Source organism: Pteronotus mesoamericanus, unplaced genomic scaffold, assembly GCF_021234165.1.
Source record: "Pteronotus mesoamericanus isolate MK-2021 breed Mesoamerican mustached bat unplaced genomic scaffold, CSHL_Meso_final scaffold_174, whole genome shotgun sequence".
NCBI lineage: Eukaryota > Metazoa > Chordata > Mammalia > Chiroptera > Mormoopidae > Pteronotus > Pteronotus mesoamericanus.
In genome coordinates, this window is record NW_026555309.1 from 17,632,441 (window position 1) to 17,651,058 (window position 18,618).

The 18,618-nt window shown below is 37.6% G+C and overlaps 1 protein-coding gene across 1 annotated transcript in view; it reads left to right on the top strand.

Annotated features, from left to right (window-relative positions):
* LAPTM4B (lysosomal protein transmembrane 4 beta) overlaps positions 1 to 18,618 on the top strand; it is a 56,781-nt gene that overhangs the window by 22,691 nt on the left and 15,472 nt on the right. The window contains exons 3-6 of the mRNA XM_054590305.1: positions 8,271 to 8,344; positions 9,059 to 9,181; positions 12,564 to 12,662; positions 16,846 to 16,941. Of these exons, the coding sequence (XP_054446280.1) occupies positions 8,271 to 8,344; positions 9,059 to 9,181; positions 12,564 to 12,662; positions 16,846 to 16,941 (392 nt within the window). The remainder of the gene's footprint in view (positions 1 to 8,270; positions 8,345 to 9,058; positions 9,182 to 12,563; positions 12,663 to 16,845; positions 16,942 to 18,618) is intronic.

The following is an 18,618-nucleotide window of genomic DNA, read 5'->3' on the forward strand; positions in this document are numbered from 1 at the left end:
TGCAGAAACAATGAAAGATAATTTTTTAGATGTCAGTCAAGCATTATATTTATAGCTTAGTCTTTTAACTCAGGGGAAGAAGGCAGAGAGATACTAATTTATTAATTTAATATTAATGGAATTCATTATCCTTTCTAGAAGAATTCGTAAGAGAGCAGGGTTATTCAGAATAGAGAGAACGAGCAATGCAACAGCAGAAGTCACGTCTCAGCCGGACAAGGCCCCCCGCCCCAGGATAAAGTAACGCCCTCCCTCCGTAGGACAGACTAGGAAGCAGTGGTGGTGAAAGGTGAGGGACGTAAAGTGTCTCCTGGTTTCCCCTTCACTGGGCCCCCTGCCCTTTATACCTAAATCAGGTGACCATGTATGGGTAACCCATCAATTTTTGATGATTTTTATGACCATTTCCTTCCTCAGACCAGGTGTATCCACCCAGGGAATAATATAAAAACAAGGTTGACTAGAAAGACAAATCTTCAGACTTAGGAAAAATCTGCAGAATAGGGAATAAAGAAGAAGGGGGTGGTCAGCTGGGGCAGTTGGCACCGCAGAGTAAGGCTTTCCTTGCTCTGTCACTCAGAAAGGGTCCCAGGCTGCCTAGCTGCTCTGTGTTCACATGTCCCCGAACAAGGTTGGCCGCCTGCACAGCTTGTCCACTTGTGTATAAGATCCCTGCAGTCTTGAGGAAATAGGCATATGTAGGTGAGAGCAGGGGAAGCTGAATCAAAGGAACAATCTTGGCCCTTTATTTTCATCCATGCACTCTTTCATCCTTCCATTCTTTCATGTTTATCCTTTAAATCACAAGGGATGATGCAGTAACTTGGGCCATAATCAGGGTCAGCTGTTTCTATCTCTAGATCTGAAGGAAGACTGGGAGGCTAGGGTTACTGGAACTGGGAATGAGAGAGTCATACAGTTAACATCTTCATGAGACATAGTGACCTTTGGTCTAGGGCTATAGCCGACCCAGGGCAACCTGACAGCAGGTGGTAGCCTGGCTCTCTGCTCTCTGGTCTCTTCTCTCTCATTGCTCTCTGTCTGGGCTCCTCACTGGATGAACTGAACTAAAGGCAGAAGGTAAGGGAGCCCCATCGATAGACCATGTAACAGTTCAGCCTCCGAGCAGAGAAATGGATGAAGGGTGGATTTGGAAAGACAAATGGAAGGCATTTGGTGGAATTATTCACCTGTTTGCTTGAATGTTCCACTTAATCACACTATTTTGCTAGGTGTACATTTACCTTCTTTACCTACAAAAGTACCATTAAAAAAAGCTTGCTGAAGCCCTGGCCAGTGTAGCTCAGTTGGTTGGAGACTTGTCCCGCAAACTGAAAGATCACAAGTTTTATTCCTGGTCAGGGCACATGCCTAGGTTGCAGGCTCAGTCCTCACTTGGGATATTGTGTGAGAGGCAGCCAATCAGTGTTTCTCTCCCTCTGTCTCATATCAATAAGCGTGACCTCAGGTGAGGACAAAAAATGTTGACTTTTAAAATTAGATACACTAAGCATATGTAATCCCTTGGTTTGTTTGAGGACCTGAGTTTGCCAGTGGTTGAGCAGGAACTAAATTAGCTCAGGCAGCCAGTGGGCCTCCTCCTGTATTCTTGCCTCACGTGCCGCCTCCCTGATGAGCATTTTTGTTGTTGTTTGCATTTTAATGTTTTTTGAAATCAGAATACGATGTACAATTTAGCATAGATTTACCGTGAGAATAATTTTTTCCTCCAAATTGTTATTTTGGAAAAAAGAAAACCTTTCAGAAAAGTTTCAGGTACAAATGTACACAAGTCTTGCTTTTTTCATTAGCAATCATTCAGTGTTCCTCATGTTTTATAGAATTATCTCTTATTAAATATTGAGCAGATATAAAACAGTATTTATAAAATATTTATAAAACATATCAAATAATGGTGCCACAAGTATTTGTGTTTCCACCACTTGATTTAAGAAATTGATTTTTACCTTACTTTCCAAAGAGCCCTACACGTCCCTTTCTGATTGCACATTCTTTCCACTCACTTCAGACATAGCCGTTCTTCTAAACTGCTTTTCTTCATAGACTTCTCACATATATTTGTATTACTAATTGATCTCATTTAGTTTTCATGTGCTTGAATTTTATATAGCCAATGCACACAGTAAGCAAGTGTTTTCTTCTGAAACTTGCTTTTTCAGTTTTTCAGTTGATGAAAAAATTATTCAGACACTTGTTAAAGATGGTAAAGACTTTATTCAAGAGGGACTACTACAGTGGGGCTTTTCTAATAGGGGAGAGAGACCGGGCTCTCTCTCCCCTCCAGCAGGCACAAATGAAGGTTTGTAAGTGAGGAGCGGTGTGGGGATCTATGACTGGAAAACTGCTAAGAGGAAACATCAAGGCCTGACCAACTCATTGTGATTCTTGCTAAAGTCAGCCCAGGCTGATAAGGTGGGGCGGGAGTGGGGGGGTGGGGATTTGATCAGATACCACGATGATCAGATACCAAGGCTGAGGGATTTTCAGTAAACTGACCGCAGGATTCCTGCCAAAATTGGACTAAACGGGTCACGGGCAGGATTCAGGGTTTTTGGTCAGAGGAGAGAGTCTTTGTTTTGTCTGCATGTAATTGAGAAAACCTAATCTGCCTCTAGCTACAAGGGAATCTGGAAAAATTAGGTTTTAGCTTTCTAGCCTGTGCAGAATAGCAAGACACGTTAGAAGGCAGAATGAATGCCTGCCCAGTGCCAATTCACCATGTTCCCAGCAAATATGTTTTATCAATAGTATAAGGTAAGGCTAACTCTGTTGTTTTTCAGAAATCTATGCTTTAGCATCAACTGGTCCACATCTCAGGAAATCCTGTTGTAAATTTTGACTGTGTTAAATTTATTGATTAGCTTAGGGAAAAGTAATATCTTTATGTATTTTGTTTTGATTGGTTACATCCTTTTTTTTTAATGGCTTTATTAAGGTATAGTTTATATATGAAAAATATTGCCCATGAAATTGTAAAATTCGGTGATTTTTCATAAATTTACGGAGATATGCAATTTTTAAAAATATTGAATTACAATTTATGCCTTTCCACTTACAGAAGTGCTCCATAGTAGTGTTTCCAAAATTTTCCATGTAGATCATGTGTATTTTTTTATTAAATTTGTTTTATTTCCTTCTTTTCAGCTCTAGGTGAACATTTGGTTCTCCAGTGAACATAATCATAAATATCTAAATGCTGTTTATTGGTTTTTCTATTGTTATATGAGCAACCTTTATGAGAATTATAATTGTCACTATAAATCTCTCAGGTGTGGCTGGCAGGAGCTGATTTCTTTATTTTAGAAAGTGAGAAGTTAAGAGAGATTCTCTGTTTGAGAAGGAAATTTTCAAAATTCTATTCTCATAAATGATTATACCAACCACAATGAAGAAACTAAATATATCACAAGCATGTGAAATAGCTTAGGTAGAACCAAAGTACAAGTCAAATAAAAACACAGAGTAGGTACGGTAAAATGGACTAATGTAGGACATTCTATCTCTTGGCACGTTTGACATTTAAGTATATTACTTAGATATCTAATCCTTCCTAACTTTTTGTAGCTTATTTTAAACCTTAAGCCCTACAACATGGGTAAACCTTGAAAATATTATGATAAATGAAAGAAACCTAAGACCAAAGGCCACATACTGTATTATCCTATTTATATGAAATGTATAGAATAGGCAAACCCAGAAAGTAGATTAGTGGTTCCCAGGGGCTGGAAAAAGGAGGGAATGGGGAGTGCCTGTTGAGAGTTTGGGTTTTCTTTGGGGGGGGTGGTGAGGAGGATAAAAATATTCTGGAATTAGCGGTGATGGCTCTGCAACTTTATAAATATACTAAAATAGACGAGTGTTTAAAAGGGTGAATTTTATGGCATGTGAATTATATCTCAATAAAAAATAATTTTATGAGGGAAAATAAGACCCAGCACAAATACCCATGTCCTCTTACAGTCTTGAGTGTTCCTCTTGGCTGAAAATAATATTGCCCACTCTGAAGTCCCCTCTCTTCATCTGTTACCGTCTATTGAAATTTTCTTCTCCGTCTTCCTAGTAGACGCTAAGCATCTAAGAACAAAGATTATGTCCTATTAATCTTTGCGGTGCCACAATATTTATCCCATGTTATGTGAGTGTATTAAGTATTCGTGAAATAAATTTTGGGTTTAAGAATAAAGTTGTAAATTAGTGAGTCACAAAAATCTCTTTTCGATGAATATACTTAAATAAAAAGTTATAATCAATCACCACACACATGTAAAAAGTAAGTTAGAACCTCCCTTCTGTTTTAGGGGAATATAATTATGCCTTATTACTTATTCTTCCCTAAGTTTTTAACCTCAGTCAGAATGTAAGACCTTAGAGGAGGGACTTGAACAACTTGGTTTTTCTGTTTGTCCCTGTGGGGTTTGGGACTCTGTATTTTGCTCTAAGTAGTTCATACTATTGCTGTGAATTTAGCTGAGAATCATACCCTCTTGGCTTAATGGTGAGAATGTACCCCAAATACTGTTTGTTTTCACGAACCTCAGTGCCCAAAATGTTAAAAATTACAGAAAATTGAGACATAACAATGACTTATAATTAGGCAAGAGGAATGTGGAAACATAAATCAGGAAGTTATCTAACTAGTTACAAGATTTATGGGAAGGAAACAAATGCAAGAAATAGAAGGGAAAGTAAAATTTGAAATATATTATTTAAACAAAGGCATCTCAGGGAACTTCTTTATATGCCTATTCTATTTCAATGATTAATTGACTGTCAGGAGACACTTTCTAATTATGCCTTTTGTGGCCTCTGGGATAGATTTTCTTCAGATCCTTTTCAAATGTGAAGTGCATTATTAAGACAGGAATTTAATTGAGGAAACAACGTGACGTCAGTGTGCTCTCACTTCGGGCTCATGGAGCTGCTGTGCACAGAATAAGTAAGGGATATTGACTAGTACTATTACTGATTGTAAAACTCACTATATTTTTGTTAGAATCATTTCTTCAATTGCCTGTGACATAATTAAAAAGAATGAAATTTAATTTTTCAGAATAACTCTCATTTCCCATGGTGTGCTACTCATTGTTTCAGAGGAATGAGGAATTGATGTGCCAGGAGGTAGAATGTCCTACATTAGTCCATTTTACCTTACCTACTCTGTGTTTTTATTTGACTTATACTTTGGTTCTACCTAAGCTATTTCACATGCTTGTGATATATTTAGTTTCTTCATTGTGGTTGGTATAATCATTTATGAGAATAGAATTTTGAAAATTTCCTCCTCAAATTAACATTTTTATGGTAAATAATATCTCATGTGAGTGGTGATGATACTTTATTTTATGATTTTCATTTTATTTGTACTTTTAAAATTATTGATTTTATATTTGAAAAAGGTGGATATTTAAAATTTTTTCATGGTTATGTGAAATTTAGTTCCAGAGTATCTTTATTTTCAGTCTGAGACATATAATTCTTATGAAGATTATTATTTTTGTCATACTAATATTTTACATTAATAAGAATTATTATTTTTATTTGGAATAATGCCTTGAGTTTGCATCTTTGTTTATTTTAAGATTTATGAGATAGTCAAAGACTATCCTATGATATAGACTGACTTCTATAAAATAAATTTTCTTTTTCATTATAAAATATGCCTACACAGAACTTGGAAATTATAAACGTAAACAAAGAAGAAAATAAACTTCTGCCTGAGTTTAAGTTTCAGAGATTGCTGTAAATTCTGTTAGGCTTTGCACATAGTAATTGCTTGTTGATATAACTCTTTTTAAAATATCTCATCCACCACTTACTAGCTGGGCAGCCTTGGGCAAGTTAGTTGCCTTTTCTTAGTCATCTTTTTCTTCTTTTCTATACTGAGGGTGTAATAACAGTACCTACCTCTTAAGTTTGCTATAAGGATTAAATGAAGTAACAATACATAGTTCACTGAAGAAAATGGGAAAAAGAGAAAGTAGGCAACAGATATCCCACTATACTCATAGCTTTATGAAGGGAAAGAAATAGAATAATTCCCTCATTGCTTCATATGCAAATGACAGCACTAGAGTGGGTGTGTGTACTTGCATGTGTGTATAAATGGAGACTTTCCCTTTGCATTTAAAGCATTTAAAATGCATTCAAGTTTATTCTGTCCATTGGCTCTATAAGAATCCTGTGAGGCATAGATGAAATTTCTTTGTAGGTTCCTCTTTCCTCACATGAGGAAAAAGGTAAATTAATTTAGTATTGAAATTATAAAATAAACTATAAACTACGTATGTATCCTGAAAGAAATCATGATCTTTTAATTACTGGTCTGAGGTTATCATAACCTTTTATTTTCTTTTTTGAGAATCATGTTTTCACTGTAATAAAAATCATCAGCGTTGTTATAAATTTACTGCATTAACTCTATAGACCAATTTGAGGAAACTTTTTTTTGAGGTGGCAAATGGTCTTTGTTGACATGTTTGCATTTCTGTCCTAGAATGTACTTCCACCCTGTGCTTCTGCTTGTAAACCTCCTGCTTAAAATGTTCTCTTAGCTCAAGCTGAGAATACAGAGAGGATGGTTCTAAAACTAGAATGCTACTTCCCTTTGGAGAAGTAACATGTAGGAAGTAGCAGCGCGTGTTGGTACATGGTCGCTATTCAAAGCTGAAGTAGAAGCAGCATGTACAATAGAGAGAGCCAGAGACTGAAATTGTAACAGCAGGATTAGTCATAGTTCAGCCTTTTGTGCAAATGCTCTCAAGTTACATAACCTCTGAGCCCTGGTTTCATAATCTGCTCCGTGGGAACAATAACATCTACCGTAGAGTTAGGAAGACTAAATGAGGTATCTATGAAATGCCTTGGAAACTGTCAGCATTGTACAGATACGCTACTACATGGTTTTTGTGCTCTCTTGGTATAGGTGAAAACCCCACACATTACCTTTAGAAACCCAGTCATAAGCCGAGTTGCACCATACTTCTCTAATCAGAATATCCTAAAGGTTTGGTAACATGACCTCTTGAATAAATGTTCACTGAGTACCCACTATGATATAGGCATTGTTCTAGATCAGCATGTTCAACAGAAAAATAATGTAAGCACAGATGTAGATTTTCTAGTAGCCACATTAAAAAAGGTAAAAAGAAACAGGTGAGATTAACTTTAAAGATATAACTCACTTAACTCAGTATATCCAAGATATTTCAGCATGTAATCAGTATAAAAATTATTAATGAGATTTTTTTTTTTTGGTACTAAGTCCTTGAAATCTGTAGTCTATTTTAATCTCACAGCAGCACATCTCAATTCAGATTGACCTCATTTCAAATGCTCACTGTCCACATGTGGCTCGTACTAACTGTATTGGCTATCTATCCCCTTCTCAATGTTGGGGCCGTAGTTGTGAACAAGATATAGGATGTCTCTTCCCTCAGGAAGGTTCCTCTAGCAGAGGGAGATGGACAACACACAACAGATAAGAATAAGATAAGTGATATGTGCCATAAAGAAAATACAGTAGTATGTGGCAGTGCCTGGGAGGGAAGCTATTTCAGAGCTGTTGCCATTGAGCTGAGAGACCTGCGCGGTTAAAAAGGTAGAGCTAGTTGTATGAAAACATTAGTGACGTTTCTTCTTAGTCAGTGGGAACTGCCCTGAGGTGGGATGACCTTGCCGTGTGTAGTGAACCAAATGGTACGGCTGGATTATAGTGAGCAAGAAAGTGTGGGACAAGGTCGGACAAGCCTGGAGGAGTAGACCTGCTTTAGAATGAGCAGATGTGAAGGCCCTGATAAGAAACTGAGATTTTATATTAGATGGGAAGCCAGTGGAAGGGTTTAAGAGGGACACGAGACACACATGAGTTTACAAAATACAAGTTAGATTCCTACATATTAAAAAACAGAACAAAACAAAACCTATTATATATAATTCATTTGACCAGACAACCAACTTTTTAAATGTGTTTGTAACCAGTATCTCTTTCACATTTTTGAAATAAACTTATATGTGAGTCAGTCTCTTATCTATAGGTACTTATCTATAGGTACTTATATGATGTAGGGAGAATATCTTTTAAGTACTTTACTTTCTTTAACTATCTTAAATTTCCAAAGAACTCTGGTATTTTACTTAGTATGAAGTTTTTACTCATAATTAGTTTATAAACAAAATGCGTTTGAGGAAAGACTAAAAAAAAATGGTTAAACAATGGATCTACTAATTTTTTTTTTTAAAATCTTTGGCAGACATGTGCATTGCTATTGCGATTTCTCTTCTCATGATCCTGATATGTGCAATGGCGACTTACGGAGCATACAAGGTAAGCAGCTTTGAAATAAGCTGGGTCTTCAAGAGATTCATACGGAAACACCTAGTCTGGGAAGGGACCCTCACAGTGTTGCCTTAACCTTATCTGGATTAAGTAGAGTAAATAAGAGGGCTTTAAGCAAGGGGTCTATTAGCTAGATACCCCCTATGTCCCATTGTTTCTGAGTTGTCTAACAAGAATTTGCCTGCGAAGCAAGTTCAGCCCTTCCTCAACTACCTGTAGATCACTCATTCTCACTTCTGAAATCTAATACCTCATCACCCCCCTAGCTTTTTTTTTTTCCAAAATGTTGTTGATATGACTAGTGTTTCCTCAATTCCCCATGAGCATGTATTAAAATTTTTATTTTTTTTCTGTTTAAAAAATAATAAGCTGGGCCTTTTCCTCCATTCCTTACATGTATAATTTATATGGTTGTCTGAAAGGAGTAAGATGAAAATCATTCTCAGTTTTCTATGGAATCTTTGGACGTTTAAACATCTTGTTAATATTACATAGTACTAGGAAAACTAATGTCTCAGAAATGTTTACTGAGATTTGTTTGACTCCTTCTGTTTAGCTTACCAGTTGTCATCATGGCCTGGTTTAATGAATTGGTATTCCTCCATTTCCCTGCAGATTAAGCAAATATTTCTCTAAATTAAAAGAAATGTTTTGGATTATGGAACACATGAACATTAACATCGTATTTTCTCTTATGTTTAGCAACATGCTGCCTGGATCATCCCCTTCTTCTGTTACCAGATCTTTGATTTTGCCCTGAACACCTTGGTTGCAGTCACTGTGCTTGTTTATCCAAACTCCATTCAGGAATACATACGACAGCTGGTATGTGGCCGTGCCAATGACTGCCTCTCTTCCAGAGGGAGACCTGGTTAAGTAAGGGGTGGAGAGGTATTCACATAGACATGCACACATACTAATTTGTGGATTTTTAATTTGCATCTGAGTTAGTGATTAGAGATTTTTGCACGTTATCTTGAAGGTGAGATTTTTGTTAAGAGTGATTTTTGGAAAAAACATAACCTCCTGAGATAAGTTGGTGGCTGTGATGATGGTGTTAGATGCACCCACCTAAACTAGTTACTGTTTGTCTTATTTTGGTAAAATGCAGTTTGCTCACTTATCAGCAAAGGATAGTTTTTTGCCTCTGCTGTTGTATGGGAAAAGTGAAACTCTATAGTGTGCTGCATCCCAAACTTGTTTGGCCACGGAACACTTTCTTCCCCAAGCCTTTTTTTTTTCTTTTTCCTTCTTTTTTTTTCTTCTTGGACTAGCTTTCTGAATTTCCTTTGTTAATATATGTGTAAATATTGATGGCTGGGTATTAAAAAGTTTGTGGGGGGTGTGACATTAGACTAATTCTGTGCCTTTACATTTAAAAAATTTTCTTTTTAATTTATTGATTTTTAAAGAGAGAGAGACATCAACTTGTTGTTTCACTTATATATGCATTCATTGGCTGATTCCTGTATGTGCCTTGACCAGGGATCAAACCTGTAACCTTGATGCATTAGGATGATATTCTAACCAACTTACCCATCCACCCAGGGCTTGTGCCTTTCTATTTTTAAAATTTTTGTTTTAAACTGTGAATGTGTCCTAAAATTCAGTTTCTTCAAAATCTTAGAATTTTTAAGAGTGAGAATGTTCACTCTCTGGAGATTTTAATAGCAGTCTATCAACATGGGGAAAGGAGCAGGGTTGTTCTGGGAAGGGAGAGACAAAACTGGAATTTGATATGACAATGGAGGTTAAAAAGTTCAGTGGGGAAGAGGGCAGGTGGAGGGAGAGGAGAAAGTGTGGCAGCACAAGTCTGCGATCTTGTGGCATCGTGCCCAGGCCACGTAACTGGTACTCAGGAGACCGAGACTGAAAAGCCTCCAGTGTTTAGCTCCTTAGAAGTATCTTCTAGATGGTTGTTGTGGATGCCATTTCTGTTAGTAATAGCTTCTCTTGTTTGAGAAACAGGACCATGTTTTGGTAGAACATTGTGCCAAGAAAATTTTTGTGTATTTCCCATGTGCTAAATATATGTTATCCCTTGTGGCACACCTGAGTGTGTGTGCATGAGGAGGTTTACACAGGGTGGGGCAGAAGTAGGTTTACCATTGTGAGTATGCGAAACACAGAGGTTATTCTTGTATTGTTATTTATTGTATTATTTTCCATATGAACAACTGTGAACCAATTTTTGCCGTACCCTGTATATGACCAGCAGGTTGTACCACATCCTCTGTCTTTAAAGACTTGTGTATTTACTCTGTAATGATAATCTGGTGGTGGGGCCCTAATATCAGCCTTGAAAGTATGGGGGAATCCTGATCTCTTCATAGCCTGTCCTGTGAGGGAACTGAGTGTATTTCATGCTGCAGCTCAGGAATTGCAGGGATTTATGAATAGGAGCGCACAGAGCCTAATAACATAGGGAAGTGTCTAGAACACTGTGAATACTCCATAGACTTTGTATTATACCCCACATTGTTCAGTCACCGTACTCATTTGCTTTAGAGCCACTAGTAGTAAAATGATAATATTGGTAATGCTTACAGTAATTGTAATAATCACTTATTAAAAAATCATCATCTACTTATATTTGTAATCACAAACCGAATAAAACAAATGAGTACGTTCTACTTAAAAATAAGTTTGGGCTGAAAGAGTGAGGTCTGCAAATTATCACAATGCCTAAGAGACAGTAAAGAAAAGATTGTTAAAGAGTCACTGATTTTAAGGCCCTGTTGACAAGTCGAGATGTAATGAATCCAGAGAGGCTACTATCTGAGAAAGGTGGGGGAAGGCATCCAGTAATGCTTTTTCTGTTTAGGTAGAGTCTTGTAAAATGCAGTTAAAATAAGCTGTGCATATGTTTTTATGGGTCTCGGCTGGATACAGAAATTATCTTCACTTTTTGGGGGGAAGAATATAAAGATCTTTATGGAAAGGGTCACCTACTTCTACTTTAACACCCCCCCCTTTTTTTAGATTAGACATAGAAACAGTAGGATTTCATGTTGGCCTTGTGAACAGCAATTGGTTTTATTCTTACCCTTTAAGATAATCAGAAACCCTTCCAGCCTCCAAGGGAAGGGACCAATTGATCACAAAGAATGATTGAGGTTTTATTTCTCAGATATTTTGCCCAAAGTGAAAGGCGACTCTAAATGTCACTGAGTAATGCTCACCCTGGGGAGGAGGAGCCAAACACACGAGTCACAAGTTTTCTCTACATTCTTCCTTAACATTTGGAACTTCTTTGTTGTGTCTCAGAATACTGCTAATGTGGAATCCAAACACACAGGACTGGCTGATGAAGAAGAGTTCGAAGGCGACAGTGTGCGCTGCGCCACCTCCCTGCACACTTACCTCAGCCAGTTAAATGCAGGGCTTCACTCAGCACAGTGCAGGTGTCACATGGTGAAGCTCTGTTCCGCCCACTAACCGTGGGAGCCGATTTTGATCGTCCTAAAAAGGTTTCCTTTGACCTGGTGGTTAATTAGTGTGGTCAGATGGCAGAACTTGATTATTTTTTTCAGTCCTGTAAATACCTCCTGTTATAAAAGATTCTCTTCTTGGAGAAGTAATATCAACAAAAATGCTCTATACAAAGAAGACACTATTTTAATAGGTTTCTCCCCCTTGGCCTGCACAAGCTCTTTAGAATGGTTTGGAGTTTACAGGCAATCCAGATATCAGAGATATATAAAGACTACTGCCTTTCAGCCCTGGCTGGTGTGGCTCAGTGGATTGAGCACCAACCTGTGAACCAAAAGGTTGCCGGTTTGATTCCCAGTCAGGGAACATGCCTGTGTTGCGGGCCAGGTCCCTTCTTGGGTGCGTTTGAGAGGCAACTGATCCATGTATCTCTCACACACTCATGTTCTGCGCTTTCTAAAAATAAATAAATAAATCTTAAAAAAGAAAAAAAGTCTTTCCTTTTAGCTTTTTGTACAGTAGGGAGGCAAAGGTATGTTTACAGGTCTCACTCCTGAATCTTCCTCCAGTATTTCTTTTCAAGAGTTATTGCCTGAATTATGAACAGACTAGCTCTTCCTCACCACACCATTTGTAGCTTTTTCATTGAAATTCTGTCCTTAATAGCCCTCTGCTTTAACTAATTGTTTTCTGATAGGTATGTATGACTAATGCCTAGGGAATATAATCCTGAATGATTAATGAGATTTGCTAATGTTGTGTTTTTCTTTTGCAGCCTCCTGATTTTCCCTACAGAGATGATATCATGTCAGTGAATTCTACCTGTCTGGTCCTTATTATTCTTCTGTTTATCACCATTATCTTGACTTTCAAGGTAAGAGTAAAGATTTTACTTATTGCCTGAATATTCTTAAATGTATTCATGAATGCCAAATAAGGAAACAAACTTCAGTCAGCTCATTCTCTTGCTTTGGAGGTCTGAACTGCTTTTTGATTTCCTGACAATTCTGTTCCTTCTCTTATCTACATGAGAGGTAAACACTAAATCAGACTTCCACAGGCCAGTCAGGGATTATTTGAAAATCTATTAAGATGAGAATAAATTAATGAAATATTATGCATTATATAGTATATATTATATGCTGCAGCATTTATTAGGATTGTAATTTGTTTTTAAAATGCAGTATATTCTGAACATCATTCTGTAACAGTTTATTACACGAATTTATTATTATCTGAGAAGTTATTGTTGGACATTGAGACGGTGTCTGCCTCTTCAGTTAATATTGCTGCAAGGAATAAATTTAAATACATCTTTTGTATACTTATGCCTTCCTCAAGATACATTTCTTAAAATCAGGAGGCATGCCTAATTTGAAGGCTTTTGATAGGTTGTCAAGTTGATTTCCGTAGAAGCTGAGTGACTTAATACCCCCGTGAGCGTGTTCCCTCTCACCCTCATCGTCTGAGTGCTGTCCCTTTCCGTCTTTGTAAACCTGATAATAAAAACATCAGAATCTACACTTGTGTGCTACCAGTAAGAAAATTCTCCAATGATTGTTGAACTTAGAACTTTTCATTCTGAATATCTTTCACAGTCTTTATTTTTACATAAAATTACCCAGTTCTTCAAAACTCAGACTTCAGTAAGCTTGAGGAAACTGCATTCAGGGGGAAAAGTTATTTTAAATAGGTAATATGATGGACATGAATCATTCAGAGAAAATGGTTCATTGAAAATTATATTGGTCTACATCTTCCCCCATAAAACACACTGAGTATTTTGATACTGCGTGTGTAGTTAAATGGTCAAAGGTTTGGGTGAGTTTTTTGCATAGATGTTGCGGCTCAGCACCTTTGCAGCTCCCACTCGCCTCCACCCCAGCTCCCCGGCTGCTCCGTCAGCCCAGGGGCTGCTGTCCTTTCCCACCCAGACCGCCCAGGCTGCATGTGGCTTTGGCAGGGCCCCTGGCCAAAGGCCATAGACTCAAATCCCACTCATTACTCTTTGTCTTTGAAAGGTAGACTCTCCTTTAGCTCCTGCCTGGTTTTGATGGCTCTCCCTTGCCTTCATCCTGTGCGTGCGTGCGTGCAGGGGTGGGGGGGAGGGAGTGTGGGGGGGGGCGGGGGCGGGTGTGTGTGTGTATGTTTCCGGTTTTTATCGTTTTTTCCTGCAGGAAGGTTCATCTGACGACGCTACTCTGCCATGACCAGAAGCTCAGAAGCCAGAACTTCCCAATGCTCTTTAAAAAGGCATTTTAATTATATAGGCATTTTCGTTTGTATTGGAAATGCTTACCTGAGATTTTTAGTCAGAGGACCTAGATTTAGCTTTTGTCACTGCTGTTTCTGGTTGTGACCAGAGCCTTGGTTTCTTCATTTACTAAATAGCAGTGAGAGTTAAGAAGGTGTTCTCTCTCAGGGTCCTGTGAGATTCAAGTGCAGTAATGTATGAGATGATGCCTTGCTTATTCATTTATTAAGCCAGTGTTTATTAACTAGAGTTTATTAAGGGTCTGCTGTACGTCAGACCATGTTTTAGTTCTGAGGTTTGGTAGTAAGTCAGGAGGAATCCTGCCCTGTGGTGCTTTTATACATGTCAAAACAGTATTAATTGCCATATTGAAAGCATCATGCAAGTGGTCCATAGCACTATCTCCAACCCGTGAGGAATGTGTACTTGTTTTAATATTCATTTTTTTACGTATCTCTTCTACGTAACTAGACTTCATTTCCTTGAGAGCATAGACTATACCTTCATTTTTGTGTCCCTCTTAGTACTAAGCTGATGCCTCACATATGGAGACTCAGTAACTATTAGTTAAAATAAATATGGGTATATTTGTTGTGGTTTCACATAATAGCGTACCCCGTTAGTGGCTTTCACAACCTCAATTCGCTTACTCATCGATAAGGTTCATCACCACAGCAGCTCCCTGTGCGTGTAAACCAGGACACGCGTCAGTTCCTCTGTCCAAAGACAGGAAAGGGAGCAGTGCTCTCACCCCAGCTGTGCAGGTAGATGAGGGACATAATTTGTCAGTGCAAGTTAATTTGGAAAATACACTAAATTCTCTATTCCAGATTACAGAAATGTCAGATAAGAAATAAAGTCACTGAAAGAAGTTACTGGGTTTTTAGAAACAGCAGGCCAGAGGTTTTCCTCCTATTGTGGTGTTCAGTGAGGGAGCGGGCACTGTGGCTTGTGAAGTCCCAGACACCAGGCACTTCCCCTCTGCTGCTTAACCCTTCAGTTACAGGTTTGTCACTTTATAGAGACCTCCCTGCAGGACGAATTCTTGTTCTGTAGAATCTGCCATTCACTGGTTGTGTTATGTAACATAGAAGTTATACGTTATACATTCCTTTTTCATTTGTATTGAAGTTCTCAAAAAGTAGGGGTTTTTTTTTTTTCAACAGAGGATCAACAACATTGTTTAGTAAACTGGAGATTTCAGTGAATTAAATATATTACTTACATTGGTCAAGAAATACACTCTTTCCATCTCGTTCTTTCTCATTGTTAATAGCTTGAGATTATTGCTGTTCAGGAAACATTTTACAAGATAGCATTATACATTTTCATCTTAACATCATCACAGAAAACTTAAATGTAAGAAGTAATCACCATCAAGTACAAATGCAGCTTAAGACAGACGGTGTTCCGAGTAGAAAACGACAATATTTTACCTCACTCTCTAGTAAATTGTTGACAAGCACTCTTTTTGTCCCTAAATGTCTTTTTTATAAAACAACTTTATTGAGATATAACTCAATATCATAAAATCCCCCCACTTAAAGCATACAATTCAGTGGTTTGTAGTATATTCCCAGAATTGTATAATCACAGCTTTGTGGTTATACAATGTAATTTTAGAACATTTTTATCATATGCCATTCACCCTAACCCTAGCCCCTACCCCAGGCAACCACTTATCTCCTTTGTCTCTATAGATTTGCCTATTGTGAATATTTTATATAAATAGAATCATATAACATGTGGTCCTTCGTGCCTGGTTTCTTTCACTTAGAATAATGTTTTCAAGGTTCATGCATGTTATATGTAGCATATATCAGAATTTCTCTTATTATTTGTGAATATTCCTTTGTATAAATATACCACATTTTGTCTATCCATTCATCATTTGATCATTTGGATTGCTTCTACTTTCTAGATATTGTGAATATGCTACTGTGAACATTTGTGTTCAAGTTTTTGTGTGGACATATGTTTTCATTTCTCTTGGGCACATACCTAAGAGTAGAATCGCTGGGTCACATGCTAACTCTGCTTAACATTTTGAGGAACTGTTTTCCGAAGTGGCTGCACCATTTTGCATTTCCATTGGCAATATATGAGGATTCCACTTTCTCCACATTTTTAAACTTTTTCTAATCAAAGAATTTTAAAGCTAGAAAGGGATTTTGAAATCATTTAATTCTAACACAACTGCAGAAGATTGAAGTAAAAGTGAAAAGAGTTCATAGTTCAGATACCTCCCATAAACTCATGCCTTATATCTATCATGTATTTATTCTGGACATTAGTTTGAATATCTTACTTGGATATTTCATTGTGAAAATGGAAATGTTTTAATTTTATTGACTGTGTAACAAATTTACATGCTATAATCCATTTTTTAAAAAAATGGACTTAATAATAAAATCATAGATAATCATGTAGGATAAAAATTCCAAAGACACAGAGTTTAAAATGTGATGAGAAATGGCTTAATTGTTCTGTGAATTTTGGAGCAATAAGTGTGTTTGGCAGGCGGTCCTACCTTAGAGTTTCTTGGTCTGCTCTCAGCCCTTTGCATCCCCGCCTTGCACCTCCTGGGGCGGTGTGACAGAATAGGGCTAGAGTAGAGCCCTTTGCCGGAAAGTTACTGTATCCGATATTTGTAATTTTAAAGTCATTTTAGTTTACTGGAGTCAATATGTGCATTTATAATTTATGTAAATAAAAGTTTTGTAACATGGCTTTATTGATGGTGATATTTGCAGTTTTCTGAAGTTTGAAAACCAAAGATCTGATAATCACTACTCACTTTCAGGGTTACTTGATCAGCTGCGTTTGGAACTGCTACCGATACATCAGTGGCAGGAACTCCTCCGACGTCCTGGTGTATGTTACCAGCAATGACACTACGGTAGGTGCCGTGTCACTTACTGTGGAGGTCTCTCCACATCAACTGTGTGATGGTTTTTAAGTGTTTCTAGTGTTGGTTACTTATTTTTTTTAAGATTTTATTTACTTTTAAGAGAGATGGGAATGGAGGGAGAATGAGTGGGAGGGAAACTCTTTGTAGGTTCCTCTGGGATAGAACTGGCAACCTTGGCTGCTGCCCAACCGAGGGAGGGGCTGTTGGCTACATTTTTGCTGCTGTTGAAACATACTCATGCATTGCTTAGGCATCAGGGGATTCAAATTGAATGAAATATGTTTCATTTTCCTTGAAGTTACTAACTTTATAAAACCCAGATGACTCAAAATCTGCTTTATTTTAAAAACTACAGCTAGAAAATGTATGTCCCTTCTCCATATTTATGTATCTTCAACCTCAATTATTAAACTATTGTATATAATTCTGCGTAGTATGACTATACTATCTCACTTGACATGTGAAATTAAACCTAGAAATGTGATATTACAGGGAGAGAACTAAGAATGGCAGAGGTTTGTCTTTAACACTTGCCCTGCATATGAAAACCTTAGTAAGAGAATTTAGATGATCTCTGTTCCGTTACTAGTTGTTCATGCTTCAAATTTTCAAGCTTCTCAAATAGAACTTTGGAAAACAGGACCTCACTGGAAGAGGGCTGGAAATCATTTTCACTTTATGTAAATTATTTTAAACTGGCTCATGGTGAGATAAAAGTGTAAGCCCTCAAGGTATTAACCTCCCTGTGCGTCCGCCACCTCTGCATTCAGCGCAGTGCCTGACACAGTGCTTTCCGCAGGTCCACGCTCAAGGAATGACCATGAGAAGGCTGGGGATGAGCCTGTAGGAGGGGTGCAGGTGGACACTATTGCAGGGGATAGAATGGACGGGACAGACTCAGGGTAAATGTGAATGGTAGAGCAGATCTTAACTAGAACAGAGCTGTATATGCCACTCTGTGTTTTAAGTTTTAAGTTCTGGTGACTTGTTCACTATGTGACCTTACTGAAATGATTTGACCTGTCCTTGCCTTTATTTCTCTTTGTATAAAATGGAATAAAACAATTTCAAGCTTTATATTAAATATATAGATGCATTGGTAGTAAAAGAAAATAAAAACATATCTTCCTTCCAAATTAAATGCTATGTTTTCCTGTAATTCAGAAGCAGAAAATGTCCATGCTGTCTTAATACCACTTCTTGATTTTTATACTGTTCCATTCCCTGCTACACTGCATAGCTGCATACATATGTGTCATTTTGACATAAGGACTTTGTCATCAATAGAAATAAAAAATATTTTCACCTAACAGAGTTGCAGATATCTTGAAATACCATTTATGTTCTTCACTGCTTGAACTTGTAATCATTAGTATCACCACTAGGGCTTGATATTTACTTTCGTAATAAAGAAGCATATATATTGCTAAATATATATATAGATGCAAACTAATATTAGAATTCTCTGGGATTTCTGAGAGAAAGCATGTTATTCATGAATAAGTTTCCTAAGTACTCACCGGACATTTGTTAAGTTGAATCAAACACGCATGGGTAGTGGTTTAAGAAGAGGCTTTGTCATGATCAGCAGCACAAAGCGCAGCACACCGAGATGCTGGAGGGCCCTTGTCAGGGGTCTGCAGAACTCTAAGCACCGATCACAGT